The sequence below is a fragment of the Pseudorasbora parva genome, chromosome 3, assembly GCF_024679245.1.
Source record: "Pseudorasbora parva isolate DD20220531a chromosome 3, ASM2467924v1, whole genome shotgun sequence".
NCBI classification, from domain to species: domain Eukaryota; kingdom Metazoa; phylum Chordata; class Actinopteri; order Cypriniformes; family Gobionidae; genus Pseudorasbora; species Pseudorasbora parva.
This window is the reverse complement of record NC_090174.1, coordinates 13,268,093-13,284,107: the sequence shown is the minus strand read 5'-3', so window position 1 is coordinate 13,284,107 and position 16,015 is coordinate 13,268,093. Positions and strand designations below refer to the sequence as shown.

Genomic DNA, 16,015 nt, shown 5'->3' with positions numbered 1-16,015 from the left:
CAGATATATGTTAAGATTCACTGAAAAAAAGCCAATGCGCCGCCCGGGAATCGAACCCGGGTCGCAAGAATGGGAATCTTGCATGATACCACTACACCAGCGGCGCCCTTCGGAAATTGAGGTGCATTATAAATCTAAAAGCATTTTATACCGCATATACATTTTCATACATAATATGTATGGCATAAAAAGTATTACGACATGCCTAGTCACGATTATGAGATAATAAAAAAAAAGACAATTGACATTATGACATTTTTACTAGTAATTATTAAATAAAGAAAAATAATTACACCAAAACAAACAACTTTTCGTGAAACAACGTTTGTAACCATACAGTGTATCGTAATAAAATGGATTTAACTCATAATTTCGACTTTAATTAAAAATATCTACTTTTAAAACTTTTATTTCATATATGATATAATATATTTTTTTGTCAAATAATTATACCAAAGCATTTTGTGTAGGTGACGGAAATGGGCTTATAAATAACTGTTAAGTCTGTTAAGCTACGCAATTTTGCATAATGATTTGCTCTCGGTTTGCAACGTATTCGCTCTTTTTTAGAGTTAATTTTCAGTACGTTGCGCAAAATGTTGACAGGGTAGTCATAGCAACACTTCAACCATGAGGAGGGACCGAAAAGATATGTGGGACCGGGTTTTAACTACGTACAGTGTGAACTTTTTGCATTGTGCGAGTGTGCTGAACGTATCAATATGCCTATAATCAAAATTCCTATCAAACATTATTTAGGAATCGTTTCTCATTCTCAACAAGAGGATTTCAAACAACGTTTCAGAAAATGGGCCGAAGAAACTGATAATGCACGAAATACCACCAGTGTCAGAAGGTAACGTTATATCATTTCTAACTAATATAACGTTAACTATTCGTCCATTCAACAATTTATTTTACTTTATTATTATTATTATTATTATTATTATTATTATTATTATTATTATTATTATTATTAAACTGACATTGACAATGACATTTTCCTATTATATAGAAACCCATTTGAAACAACAGAAGACTTCATTGACAAATACAATCAGGCACAAGGCTCCAAAGAACAGGAAAAGTATGAAAATCTCGCAGAAGTGTTTCTTAGTCGATGCAAGGTATTAAACGTGTTTCATTCATTGTTCACTTGCTTTAAATAGCCTTAATTGTTTCCAATTACAGTTTTTCTCAGTCGTTTTGGTACATTTCTTGAATCAAACTCACAATTTGCAAAACAGTAAATGCATTTCTCAAAACAATTTGTACAAATAGCAAAACACCATGGATAACCTGCAAAAGCCACTCTCTTGCTCAAAATTCTTAGTTCATCTCTCAGATAAACTAAATATCTGTGTCAAGGAAGATGTCAGTTGCATCAGAATGAAAAGTCCTTGTGTCATTGTGTACGGATAAGACTTATTGTTTAGTCATGTTGTCAATATAACAGTTTACTCTGGAGGGATGTTCTGATGGAAACTACGGCTAAAGTTTTGATGACAATTATTGTCAATTGTAAGTTACATCTTAGTGTATGTGTGAGTGTAATTGCAAGAGAATGGAACAGATTCAAATTTATACTCTTACTGTTTGTAATGTATTTTGTATTGAGATACAAAAATGAAAAGACAACACTGAATAGCACACAAAAAAAACTTAAAGAAGAAACATGCAGTGCTGTAGAAAATAAATTATATATATATATATATATATATATATATATATATATATATATATATATATATATATATATATATATATATATATGTGTGTATCTTGAATCTGGGCTTTCTCTAACGAAGTTCATGCTTCTCATGAAACATCAACTAGCAGATATATATATATATATATATATATATATATATATATATATATATATATATATATATATATATATATATATATATATATATATATATATACTTGTTTCATGAGAAGCATGAACTTCGTTAGAGAAAGCCAAGATTCACCTGTGAGCAATTTACCAATTCAGAACAGATTTAGAAAAAATTCTAATGGAAATATAGAAAATAGAAATATGCTTGACATATTATGATAACTTGTTCAACCATTTTGCATGTAAAGACTTATGCTATGAGCTTATGCCTAAATGTTGTGGGGGGTGAGACTATTCAACAGAGACCCAATATAATACATTTTGATCAACATGACATAAGCAACTGATAATGTAGGAAACAACAGAGAATTGTACATAATTATTTGCATGGATGTACCAAAGCATTTGCAACTTGTTCAAAGAAATGAGAAAATGCTTTTTTGATGTGCACAAGTGACACAATGATGTGAGAACTGAACAGGTAGTTTTTGAGAATTTAAATTCTGATCTGAGAAATGTACCAAAGCGACTGAGAAAAACTGTAATTCAGACTCCTGAAAAAGAACACCTGACTGGTTGTAATGAAATTTGAGCATTATTATCTCCAGCCACAAGGCGGAGACAAACCTCTATTGATGAAAGCACTCGACTTTTTGTCCTCAGCGTCGTGCTGGATTCACATCTGTTGGTGAAGGCAAACATGTTGAACTCCCCAGGGCCTGGACACAGCTTCTCCTGCTGAGCTTGTGCAATGGGAAAGTTAGAAATGGTGTGTCAATGACTTGCAACGACAAACAGTTTCTTGTTACAAAAGATTCATGTTACAATGTTACAGAATTCATATTGAGAACCATTTGTTGACTCTAATAGCCTACTCAGAGCAATAGTACGATGTGAATGCTGACACTTTTAAAGGCAGGGTAGGCGATTTGTTCCAGAAACATGTTTGTTATGCTGGTTGAAAAGTCTAGCAATCACTAAGTGGTCCAAATGTTATATTTTTGGGGCAAGGCGAAGGACAACAAAATGTATGTCTAATCATTGCATTATAGGTCCAATGTAATGATAAAATGTCCTACCTGCCTGTCAGCATATATTTTCACACCTCAGGGACATCGCACATGAAGAGCATCGACAAAAAAAAAAGATCTAATTTATAACGCACTTTTCATTCCAAAGAATCTCAAAGTGCAACAATGGAAAAAGGGGAAGAAAAAAAATAATAAAAAAAGAACAAAAATTAATACAAACATACAAACAATCAACACATAAAAGCCTTTCTGAACAGAAAAGTCTTCAGTTCAGCTTTAAACTGGTCCAGGCTCTGTACTGCTCTAGCTCACTGGGAAGGTGGTTCCAAAGCCGCGGTGCAGCTGAGCAGAAACCTCGATCTCCCATTGTACGAAGCCCGGTGATGGGGACTTTAAGTAGCAGGTGGCCTGAAGCAGGGGCATGGGACTGGGGGGATAAAGGGTACTGAGTAACCAGGGCCCAAGGCAGGGAAGTCCGTTTTCTATACATACACATACATGGTACGGGGGCCCAGCAAGATGGTTTGTACCCAGGGCCCAAAATTTGGTGCTACGCCCCTGGCCTGAAGATCTGAGGGTGCAGGTGGAGGATTTCAGAGTGATGAGTTCCTGTAGGGAGTTCCCCGGTGATGCATTTATGTGTGAGCAGGAGTATTTTGTAGTCGATCCGGGATGAAACGGGAAGCCAGTGCAATGAGTGTAGGATGGGAGTTATGTGATCATATTTACGGACTCTCATAAGGACTCTGGCAGCACTGTTCTGGATATATTGAAGCATCTGGATATTTCTGCCAGAAATCCCACTGAAGAGTCCGTTGCAGTAGTCCAGCCTGGTGGAGACAAATAAGGCATGGACAAGTTTCTCTGCATCTGGAACGGTTAAAAGGGGACGGAGTTTGGAGATGTTTCGAAGGTGGTGGAAGGAAATTTTACAAATGGGCTTAATGTGGTCATTGAAGGTCAGCTGTGGGTCAAACCGAACCCCTAGGTTTGTGACTGAGGAGGAGAATGTGATGACCTGGATGTCAAAGATGAGCTGGGATAAGGGAGAGGAGTGGATCTGATGAGGGGTGCCAACCAGTAGTGCCTCAGTTTTACTGGAGTTCAGCAGTAGTGACCTTGGAACCTGTGTCTGCGCTGTATAGAGCAGGAAGTAGAGCACAATGTTATTTCCTCTCTCAAGACCCATAAAAGATATCTATTCATGATTCGGATCTCGTGATCATTAGTGTCTTTTATGGGTCTTGAGAGAGGAAATGACATTGTGGCCAGTGGAGGCCTTTCTGAACCATCAGATTTCAACCAAAAATATCTTCATTTGTATTCTGAAGATGGGGGGGGGGGGGGGGGGTAATTAATGACAGAATTTAAAGTTTTTTGTGAACTAACCCTTTAACATACCCTACCCCAATCCTAATCCTACCCTTACAATGATGCCATATCTTTACCATATCTAAACGCCGCCCCCACACTACCGCAGTATCTGTTAGCTCCAAAACAATTCATTATGTTGGTGTGGAATAAACAGAAATTAGAATTGTAGAAGTTAAAGTTAAAGCTACAATCAACTCTCGAAAATCCCGGGTAAAATATGTTGGTGCTTTAGCGACAACTTCACTCAGAGAAGCTGTCAGTCTCAGCCGTCAATCATGACGTCACAGGCACAGCCCAGTTTTTATCATCAAATAACTAGCTAAAACCAAACATATTAACATATTCAGCATGATTAAAAACTACCTAAAATGACAGAAACCATCTTTGGAAAAAAATTATTTGAAGTTTAATTTGATTGTTAACTTTGTATCCCATTATAAAACATGGATGGGCAGGGTTTATGACCTATACTAGGACCACCCACCTGGGAGCGATCGAGATGCTCTAGCTTCACTTTTTAGGACGTGTGCGGCACATTTGACGCAAAATTAGACAGATGTCAGTCAGCGAGCACACAGCAGCCACCTTTTACAGTTCCTTCTGAACCAAAACAACCAGCTTATGCTGCCTTTACGCCATAACTACTTAAATAATGATTTGGAAGAACCCGAAACGGGTGATGTTATACTTAGAGCAGTTTGTAACTCAAATTTATTCGTTTCAATGGCAACATTATCATCACTGATATGAATCTGCAGCAGTCAGATGGTACAGGTCAGTAGCCTAAAAAATCTAGACGCACCCTAGCGGCATCAAATCTGATTTGCTGCGAGTGTCGTCTAGCAACTCTCAATAGACGTCTGAGCTGTAAACGCCAAACTCTGGTCGGGTCAATCACATCGTGTATAGAATCGGTGGGCGGGGCTTAACATAATGACGGCCGAGTTGCGCTTGCGTGCTTCTAGTAAACGCAGAAACTGGCGAATGGCGGTCTTTCAAATCAGCTTTGAACGCGACTCTGGAAGACTTGGAGTAGGGCTGTCAAAATTGCTCAAAAATGACATTCGAATATTCCCTCTAAAACAAACACGAATATTTGAACTATTCGAACATCTGGGCAAGCATTTTGTCAATGACGCGTATTACGTCAATAACAGGACAAATTAATACAAAGAGACATTAACTACTTGTATAGTTTGTCTATTTAAGTTTATACATATTTGACAACGTATTACGTACACAAAAACAAGTAGATTGTTATTATAAATTATATAATTATTATTATATATAAATATTATATATAAATTAACTAATGGCCAAGACTGCAGAGTGCAGACCTCTCTCTGTCTCTCTCTCGCCCTCACTGCGGATAACGGCTTAAATGAACAAACTTTGAGTGCTGATCAAGAGTTTTGTGCAAGCAATTTAAGGTTGCGAGACTCGCGACTCTTGTCCCAAATATAGCAGGCTTCATTCAGTGATTGAAACAAATATTATTCATATTAAGTTTTACAGCATATTGAGCACTCCGAGCGAGCTGTGCTGTGCTAAACATGGAGCATTTTCCTTGACATGGTAAATAATCACACCAGTGAAAGCAGTGCATTTATCCTTTATTCATGCAATATATCTTCAGTCAGTACAGTAGCCCTACATTTTAGTAATGTTTCTGTTTAACGTTAAATAAAACGAGGCATGGTATGCTAACTGTATCTTAGCTTGCATATAACTTTATCTCGCGACTCAACAATTTTACCTCCTACCGACCAAAATCCAACGTACTTCCAGACATGGCTTTTTAGATTATGGAGTTAAAATCTCTTTCCCTGCTGCGGTCGAGTTGGGCTCTGCACTTTCTGCCATCTTCTCTCCAAGATGCGTCCACTTTCAGCAGTGACAGTGTGACTCCTGTGACCTGTCCCTGAACCCCCATGCGTGCGCTCACTCACAAAGCAGACAGCCACGCCATTACTACCGCGGCGGGGGATTTTTTCTGCTTTTTTATTTTAAATTCGAATATTAATTTTCACCTTCGAAATTCCTTTTCTAAAAACTATTCGAATATATATTCAAATTTAGAATATTTGTTGACAGCCCTAACTTGGAGTTAAGCTTTTCTCTGAGAAAAGAACAAAGAACGGCACTGAAGTCATTCTTAAGAAGGGAAGATGTGTTCTGAGTTTTGCCGACCAGATATGGCGAAAGTTTAATCTGTCAACTAGCTCTGCTTCACCTTCGTTGCTCTGGTTGGTTGTAGTGCTATCCAATTGTGTGCACGCCTTGTAGAGGGAGTTTGAAAGACAACCGTTTATCCCGCCCCACGGATTGAGCCCTGTCAATGGTGAGTTTCCAGACCAAACATCTTGATGTGGTTCTGGCTTGTCAGGCTAACAGGTCAGTGCTCTGTAAGTTGTTTATGTTCTTTATTATTGTAATGTTATGTGCTTTGAGACATGGGGTAGTTTAACGCCGTTTCTCATGATGACGCTTTTGTTTGGTCCTTGCTGTACCCATCTATGCGTTTTGGAGGAGTGGCTTTTTTTAGACACTTTGAAGGGAGGTTGGGACCTTATACTTTCAAATCTAGCTCACTATTGCTAGCCACTCCGAAAATTACCTACCCTACCTTTAATAATTACCCACAATATTCTCATGCCATGCCTACTATAATTACTGGTACATATATTTCCAAAAACACAATATTAACATGGTACTTTTTGGTTAATTTTGTTGGTGAAATAACATGATGCCCATCATTTTTTTTTAGATTCACTGGATGTCCTGGTTGTGTCATTGGACCATGCACCTATCCATGCAGATCAGATCCCTGTGCTATTCCACCTGGCAGAGTCAATCCAGCATTTCCTGTGCTCTGACACAACTCTGTTAAACCCTCCATGTTCTTATAAGATGAAGATGCTCCAGGTATATGCTACACAAAGTAAATGTAACTAAATATAAACTATAAACAAAGATGTTTTCACTAACATTTGAAAAACCTTTCTATAAGATATGTTCATTGAAATCCAAGTGATTTATAGTTTTTTTAATTGACTTGAATGTAAAGAATAGTCACGGAACATGTCCAAATAAAGTTATCAATAAAATGCCATAAAAAATTATAGCCCATTATTTCCCCCATTATATTTATTCAGTTATTTTCTTATAAATAAGTAAAGCCTTTTTATTGCCTGTACAGATTTATAGCCATGGCAAAGATATTAATAGATCAAAACTATTGTTTTATTATGCTTGCCATATACTGTATAAGTCTTTGTTTATATATGTCTCTTTTCATAAATAGTTCTGCTGACAGTTTTAGTTTTTTTGATTTTTGTTTTTTACAGCTTGGATATTTGGTCTCTCTGAGGCTGTTCATCTTTCAGCTGACTGGTAATTTAAATGGACATCAGCTAAGCAAAGTATATCTACACAGCTTGAAAGGTTGGATATTGTCTCAACTTAATCATTATTGCAAAAAATCATTACTGATGTGCATCTTGAGGTAAAACAATGGCACTGACATATTTCAAAATAAATAATGTTATATAAAAACATATAAAGCTATAATCTGAAATTTACATAAAAATTATGACATTATGATATAAACATATTATTCATCATCACTTTTCATGTGACACTTTATCTCATAATTCAAATTTAGTATGTCATAATTGTGACTTTTATTTCATAATTATGATTAAACAACACATTATTTTTTGCTTAGGTGGCAGAAATGGGCTTCCATAATTATGTTATATATAATGTATTTATATTTGATAAAAATGATGGGTAACATTTTAATTTAGGGTCCAGCTTTCACTGTTAACTAGTTGCTTATTAGCATGCATATTGCTAGAATATTGGCTGTTTATTAGGACTTGAAGCACATATTAATGCCTTATTTTCATGACCTTATTCTACATCCCTAAATCCTACTCAATACCTAAACTTAACAACTATACCTTACTAACTATTAATAAGCAGTAATTAGGAGTTTATTTTGGCAAAAGTCATAGTTAAGTGATAATTGGACCCTGAAATAAACCATGACCAAATCATGTATTGAGTTATGGACTGAGGACATGTGATTCCAAAGTTTAAATGTTGCTATTGTTAAAATAACCATTAGGCTGGTAAAACTGTGGGACACATTTTGTCCAATGTCACAAGAATCAGTGGAATGCATATAACGTTTGCAGCTGTCTTTATCTGTTGACAGAGCTGTTGAAGTGTGAAACTCACTACCAAGAGTTCCCAAACATGTTATTTTCTGTTCACTTCATGCTGCATGTTGGGGAGGTTCTATGTGGTCTCAAACTTACTAAGGACACTTCAGTGCAGGTTTGAAGGCTATGTCAATTAAATCAGAAAAAGAATGCTGAATGGTTCGTTGTATTTGAAAACTCTATTTGATTGACAGGTCTCTGTGGAAGCACAGGAGCATGGTGATAACCAGGTCCTAAGGCAGTGCCTTCTCAGCTATCACTGTGTGCAAAACAATGGCATGCAGCTCTCTCAAGTGATCAAACAGCTTATGTTGCTGAGAGATAAACTTCAACAAGACAACTGGTGCGTGAAGTGTGTTAGTGAGATACTTTCAACAGGTTTTTATGTAATTTAAGCAGCTTATAGCTGGAACTGTGGGTTAAAATCCCAGAGTAACATCAGTCTTTTTTACCTCCTCTGTTCTCAGGGTCGACTGTGGGTTAGGACTGATGGTTTTGGGAGAGGCTGCCAAATCTAGCATGCTGTGCCTTCAGACCCTTATGAACCTTCACATGGTCCAAACACAAGAAAACTCTCAGGTGCAAAAGCAAGTGAGGGATGACAGAAACATATTTAAGTACTTAACAGAACGGTTTAAATAAAAGTAATAATCAGAAAGTTATATGGGTTTAGAAGAACAAGCTGGTGGGTCACTGACCATGATTGTCCAACATAGATATATATACTTAGATTGGCTGTTTCTGTGTGCAACACTTGAAAGCAAGTTGACTGTGCATCTGCAACCATAGTTAATGACATAATTTCCTGTCTTTAATTTATTTCACAAGTTTTTCAAATATTAATACAGTGAAATTAGAAACATAGAACATACTCATCATAGGTGATGATACACATATAGATGTATTTATGAATTTTGAATGTTTCATTTTAAAAATTGGGCTAAAAAGATTTTGCTTATTGATGCTGCTATATATATATATATATATATATATATATATATATATATATATATATATATATATATATATATATATATATATATATATATATATATTTTTTTTTAATATGACTATATATATATATATATATATATATATATATATATATATATATATAGTCATATTCAAAAATATATATATATTTAATATATATTCAAAAAGGTTCATTTATTAATATTAATAAAGTATTTTTATTTGTTTGTTTTTTTATTTTGTTTTGTGCAGGAAATGACATCACAGAAAGCATCCTGGCCGTGGCAGTTGGAGCACATATACTGCTCCATTTTGATTGATATTTGTCAGAATAGCTACTGTGCTGAAATTAAGAAAACAGCCCTCATTGGACAGTCAAACTCTTCTCTATACAGACGTTCTGGAGGACTTTTAACTTTGCTAAAACAATGTAAGTTCTTTAGACAGAAATATGGGAAATGGCTGTGTTTGAAAGCTTTAAAATGCTGCCTTTGGAGGCATCAAGGCACGTCAGAATCCAATGTAAGCTTACTTCCTGTTTCCTGAAATACCGTCATCGGATCAATTTTTGAAGGCAGCATAGATGTATCCTTTGCTGCCTATGATATCCCACATTCCTATGCGTTCCATTACATAACAGCTTAGGTAAAAAATAAATAAAGATGGCTTCTAAAAGTTGGTCAGTTTGTGTGTACATGCATTTTTGACCAACATTTTCCACTTGTGATATAATTTCTAGTGAGAAATTCCTATTGTAGTAATTAAATATTTGCTTAATTATCAACGAAGCTCTCTCTAGTTTGTTTATTAAACTTTAGATCTCTAAACCGTTGCGCTGCCTCAGAAGTTTGAAATCAGTTTTCTTGTGAGGTACCTTCATGCATAAATTCTGCCTGCAATGTCATTGCCTGATAAGCAACAAGTCAGTTGTCTAAGCTTTCAGACACAGCCAAAGTCTGCATAAGACTAGGATCATACTCAGAACTTGAGTGGGCAATTATATAATAAGAAGTGTATGTGACAGTTTATATAGTGGCTTCAAAAAAAAGTACTGTTTTAAGTTTCTTTTTTACATCTGTAGTTACTCAGCACTGCAGGAGACCTATGTTAACTTGAAGAGAACTGACTTCAGACTTCATATCCACTAAAAATATTTGCAAAATAATACCTGTCCAAATACTTTTTGTGGCTACTAGCGAAAGCAATACTGTCTGTCATAAAGACAAGTAAAGCAGGTATCTGTATTTTTAGCACATGAAGACAAATGGAGGCTGCGGTACAGTGCGGTTCAGGGTTTGGCACAGATCAGCCGGAGTGTCACGCTTTCAGAGAGTCTGAGGAACACTGCCTGGTTAACACTACTGAAACACCTGAAGCAGGAGATAGACCCCCGCATAATCAATGCTGTGAGGATCATTGAGGTACTTAAGCTTCTTGCTGCTACGTAGTAAATGTAGTCCAAATATTAACAGTACTCATAACTGAAGACAAAAACAAATGCTTATTTGCTACTTCTTTCTACTTAAGAGGGCATTGTTGGGGGTAACACATTACAAGCAACGCAACACAAGTTACATAATAAAATAACTTTTTTAAGTAACAGGTAGTGTGTTACTTTTTAAATTTACAAGAAAAAAAATAGTAAATGACACCTCTCCTCTCTATGGAGCAAAATGACACACACAATGCAAATTTGATGTTTATCTGCTTACCCCCAGGGTATCCAATATATAGGTGACTTTGTTTCTTCAGTAGAGCACAAATACAGATTTTTAACTCCAACTGTTGAATTCTGTTAGTCGTATAATGCAAGTGAATTGTAAAATTAAAAATTAAAATTAAAATTTCAAAATTAAACCCTGCGGCTCGTGACGACCCATTGATGTCTTAAGACGTGAACATAAAAATACTGTTCGGTTTCTTGCACACACGACCGGCTCGTGTCTTAAGACATAAATGTGTCATCACAAGCCACAGGGTTTAATTTGGATTTATCTGTGCATTTTGTTCTACCTTTTTTTTTTTTTTTTTTACTATCATAGATTTTGTTACTATTCACATGCATTATATGACTGGCAGACTGCAATGGTTGGAGTTCTTCATTTATGTCCTACTGAAGAAATAAAGTCACCTATATCTTGGATGCCCTGGGGGTAAGCAGATAAACATCAATTTTTTTTTTTTTTTTTTTTGGGGGGGGGGGGGGGGGGGGGAGTATCCCATAATTTGTTCCCTTGATTTATAAATCGTGTGCATGATTTATAAATTGAGGGAACAAATTAGTAAATCATGTGGACAGTTTAGCAAGTTGAGGGAACAAAGTAGTTTTTGTGTGCTGTGTAAACATGATGGTTATTGTAGTTCTTGACAGAATGTGAGCATGCATTTACTCATCTCACTTGCACAAAAACAGATTCAGTATTCCTCAAAATGAATAAAAACTCAGATTATTATACAAACCTGCAATAATAAAATGTTTAATTACAAAAATATATTTTATGTATTTAATCTCACTTTACTAACCATTGTTTGCTGCTGACCCTTGATGATCCAATTCAACCATACCAATAAGCAAAAATTACTTTAGATAAACATCACTTTTGTTTCCTTAGTGTTTTGCTTCTCATGTGTACTATTTTTCTGCAATCCAGAATGGCAGCACAGCTGAAAGGTTTGAGAGCTGCACTCTCTACTGTACAGACATAAATTTGCAGAATTTCCTTCAGTCTGAGGCTTAGTCATTTCACTTATGGTGTGAAAGGACTTTTATCAAAAATAGAACAAACAAGCAAATCCAGACCAGGTGGGGAAAAATAACGTAATGCATTACTTTTCATAAAAAGAAACTAAGTAATCCCTTTTGTTCTCTTTCGAAGTGGAATGATGGGAACGCTCTTGATCTTGATTGGCTACTGTAGTCAGGTGATGTCATAGGCGCACAGGCAGACTACAGTATATGAGGGGCATGTCATCAGTTAGAGAACAATTAATCAGCTTCATTGTCTTCAGGAAACCATTTGTGTTTGCGTGTGCTGTAAATCGGTGAAAGAAAAACAAAAAAATCCAACCGTGTGTTGTTTTCTTGGGAGTGGTGCATGCACCGTCAAGCCCAAAGGCAGCTGGCTGTGGTCACTGTGATAATTTCACTGTAAGAGTGCGCTTGGCTCTTCAGGGGGGTGGTAGCCAGGTGACTGCACCTAATGGCTCAGAACCAGTGCAGCGTCTGCTGTTGTGGGGCTCGCAGATGGATCTGGCTGAGGAGCTTTGGACGGGTGTTTCCCTTTCCCAATCCTATCAACAGTTCCAATGCTCTCAGGCCGAATCTGGAAGCCAGTTCCAAATGGTATGGGAGTTTAGGTGGACATTAGGAGAGAGGCCACCTTCTCCCCAACAGCCACGTATGGGGAGTTGCTGGAGGTCATGATTCACGTCACCACGAGACTGAATTTAAACTGGTCAGTATAAAAACAGAAGCACACTCTGGGGAGGCTAGTTAAACAGTTCCGGTTGGCTGTGGAACAACATTACAATCAACCAATCAGATCAACCAATCAATACAGTTTATGTAAATTTTAAGCTTACAATATATATATATATATATATATATATATATATATATATATATATATATATATATATATATATATATATATATATATATATATATATAGTGAGGAAAATAACTATTTGAACAACCTGCTATTTTGCAAGTTCTCCCACTTAAAAATCATGGAGGGGTCTGAAATTGTCATCGTAGGTGCATTCCCACTGTGAGAAACATAACCTAAAATAATTTTAAAAATCCAGAGTTTTTTAAACTATTTATTTTTATGATACAGCTGCAAATAAGTATTTGATCACCTGAGAAAATCATTGTTAATATTTGGTACAGTACCCTTTGTTTGGAATTACAGAGGTCAAACGTTTCCTGTAGTTTTTCACCAGGTTTGCACACACTGCAGGAGGGATTTTGGCCCACTCTTCCACACTGATCTTCTTCTAGATCAGTCAGGTTTCTGACCTGTCGCTGAGAAACACGAGGTTTGAGCTCCCTCCAAAGATTTTCTATTGGGTTTAGGTCTAGAGACTGGCTAGGCCACACCAGAATCTTGATATGCTTCTTACAGAGCAACTCCTTGCTTATCCTGGCTGTGTGCTTCGGGTCATTGTCATGCTGGAAGACCCAGCCTTGACCCATCGTCAATGCTCTAACTGAGGGAAGGAGGTTGGTCATCCTCTCCTTAATACAGTGCGGTCGCCCTGTCCCATGTGCAGAAAAACACTCCCAAAGCATGATGCTACCACCCCCCATGCTTCACAGTAGGGATGGTGTTCTTGGGATGGTTATCATCATTCTTCCTCCAAACACGTTTAGAGGAAATTATGATCAAAAAGTTCTATTTTGGTCTCATCTGACCACATGACTTTCTCCCATGACTCCTCTGGATCATCCAAATGGTCAATGGCAACTTAAGACGGGCCTGGACATGTGCTGGTTTAAGCAAGGGAAACTTCCATGACATGCATGATTTCAAACCATGACGTCTTAGTGTATTACCAACAATAACCTTGGAAATGGTGGTCCCTGTTCTTTTCAGATCATTGACCAGCTCCTCCCATGTAGTTCCGGGCTGATTTCTCACCTTTCTTAGGATCATTGAGACCCCAGGAGGGGAGATCTTGCATGGAGCCCCAGTCCGAGGGAGATTGACAGTCATGTTTAGCTTCTTCCATTTTCTAATGATTGCTCCAACAGTAGACCTTTTTTTACCAAGCTGCATGGGAATTTCCCAGTAGCCTTTTCCAGCCTTGTGGAGGTGTACAATTTTGTCTCTAGTGTCTTTGGACAGCTCTTTAGGCTTGGCCATGTTAGTAGTTGGATTCTTACTGATTGTATGGGGTGGACAGGTGTCTTTATGCAGCTAACTACCTCAAAAAGGTGCATTTCATTTAGGATAATAAATGGAATGGAGGTGGACATTTTAAAGGCAGACTAACAGGTCTTTAAGGGTCAGAATTCTAGCTGATAGACAGGTGTTCAAATACTTTTTTGCAGCTGTATCATACAAATAAATAGTTTTTTTTTTTTTTTTAAATAATATTTTGTGATTTCTGGATTTTTTTTAGATGTCTCTCACAATTTCAGACCCCTCCATGATGATTTCTAACTGGAAGAACTTGCAAAATAGCAGGTTGTTCAAATTCTTATTTTCCTCACTGTATATACACTTATGCACACTTCTTATGTGGTTCTCTCTATCCCAGACTGCTAAATACAAAATATGGGTCATGCCTATACATTTCTAAAATACATGTGGTGGCTCAACTTACCCCACACTCCCTAAGCATCTTTTAGTAGTTTTCCGTAAAGACCTTTTATTGGTCTATGACATTAAGGGCTCTATTTTAACGATCTGAAACGCAAGCGCAAGTAACTTTGTGGGCGGGTCTCGGCGCTGTTGCTATTTTCCCGGCGGGATAAATGGCTCTTGCGCCCGGCGCAAATCTAAAATGGGTTGGTCTGAAGTAGCTCCATTATTCATAGGTGTGGTTTGGGCGTAACGTGAATAAACCAATCAGAGAGTCATCCAACATTCCCTTTAAAAGCAGGTGCGCAAGTTCCATTATGGATTGCTATTATTATGGCGTATTTACCAGGCACACACCAGGAGCGGTTCACAGCCGAGGAGACTGTTCCTGTAAGAGCAGTGAAAGACAGAGAAGTTGTGTTGTATGGGGATGGGAGAAACCCACCCAAAATATTTACATCGTTTTACAGCGTCAGTTACAGCGTCGGTTAAACAGGCGTTTTAACGCATTTACGCATTTACAGCGTCGGTTAAACAGGCGTTTTAATGCATTTACAGCGTCGGTTAAACAGTTTTTTCAGTCGATTTTTTTTTCCTGGTTCTTGACGGACAAACCAATTTTTCAGATGTCCTTATATACATATATGTCTTGCCACTATTGGGCAAACAGGTCTGATCCTTAATTCCTGCAATTAGCCTGAATAATTTGTAAGCTAGATTTATGCCTATTTTTTCACATCTTCGTGGCACACCACAATGATTTCCGTCATCTCATGTGTTAATATTTTTTTAGTGTAACAATTTATGATTTGCAAAAATAACTGTTGCATCTGTGTAGATTACATGAGCAAAGTGTATGCGCGTTGTGCACGCTATACATGATGGTCAAGCATGCGCCCTTAAAATAGCATAATGAACAACGCGCAACGCGCCACTGACTTTAGACTAGGTTTTTTCTGGTCAGTGGCGCAATTGTTTAATGGAACAGCAAAATAGCATCAGGGAGTGTTTGCGCCGGAACACACTTCCTTTTTTGCGCTGAACCGCCCAGGGAGCACAAGTTCATTTACTAGTTTAGTGACGTGCTTCTGTGGAGAGAAAAGCGCGCTTTGCGCGGGTGCAAAATAGGAATGACACATGCGTCAGTAAATGTTTCAGATCAAGTTTCAAACCGCAAAACTGCGGAAATCACGTGACTTTGGCAATCCAAATGGATCATTGATTCATCCATCACCATATAAGTCGTTATTTAGTTTT

The 16,015-nt window shown here is 37.2% G+C and overlaps 1 protein-coding gene and 1 non-coding gene across 2 annotated transcripts in view; one reads left to right on the top strand and one right to left on the bottom strand.

Moving 5' to 3' along the window:
• Nucleotides 1-35: 35 nt before the first annotated feature.
• Nucleotides 36-106, bottom strand: trnag-ccc (transfer RNA glycine (anticodon CCC)). The gene has a single exon. It is a non-coding gene; the product is annotated as a tRNA-Gly (tRNA).
• A 542-nt stretch (nucleotides 107-648) lies between these two features.
• Nucleotides 649-16,015, top strand: part of tmem232 (transmembrane protein 232) — a 34,724-nt gene continuing 19,357 nt past the window's right edge. Inside the window, exons 1-10 of the mRNA XM_067437846.1 lie at nucleotides 649-856; nucleotides 1,016-1,127; nucleotides 2,507-2,612; nucleotides 7,016-7,173; nucleotides 7,596-7,692; nucleotides 8,471-8,592; nucleotides 8,672-8,820; nucleotides 8,945-9,056; nucleotides 9,702-9,879; nucleotides 10,701-10,870. Coding sequence (XP_067293947.1) covers nucleotides 723-856; nucleotides 1,016-1,127; nucleotides 2,507-2,612; nucleotides 7,016-7,173; nucleotides 7,596-7,692; nucleotides 8,471-8,592; nucleotides 8,672-8,820; nucleotides 8,945-9,056; nucleotides 9,702-9,879; nucleotides 10,701-10,870 — 1,338 coding nt within the window. The 5' untranslated portion in view covers nucleotides 649-722. The remainder of the gene's footprint in view (nucleotides 857-1,015; nucleotides 1,128-2,506; nucleotides 2,613-7,015; nucleotides 7,174-7,595; nucleotides 7,693-8,470; nucleotides 8,593-8,671; nucleotides 8,821-8,944; nucleotides 9,057-9,701; nucleotides 9,880-10,700; nucleotides 10,871-16,015) is intronic.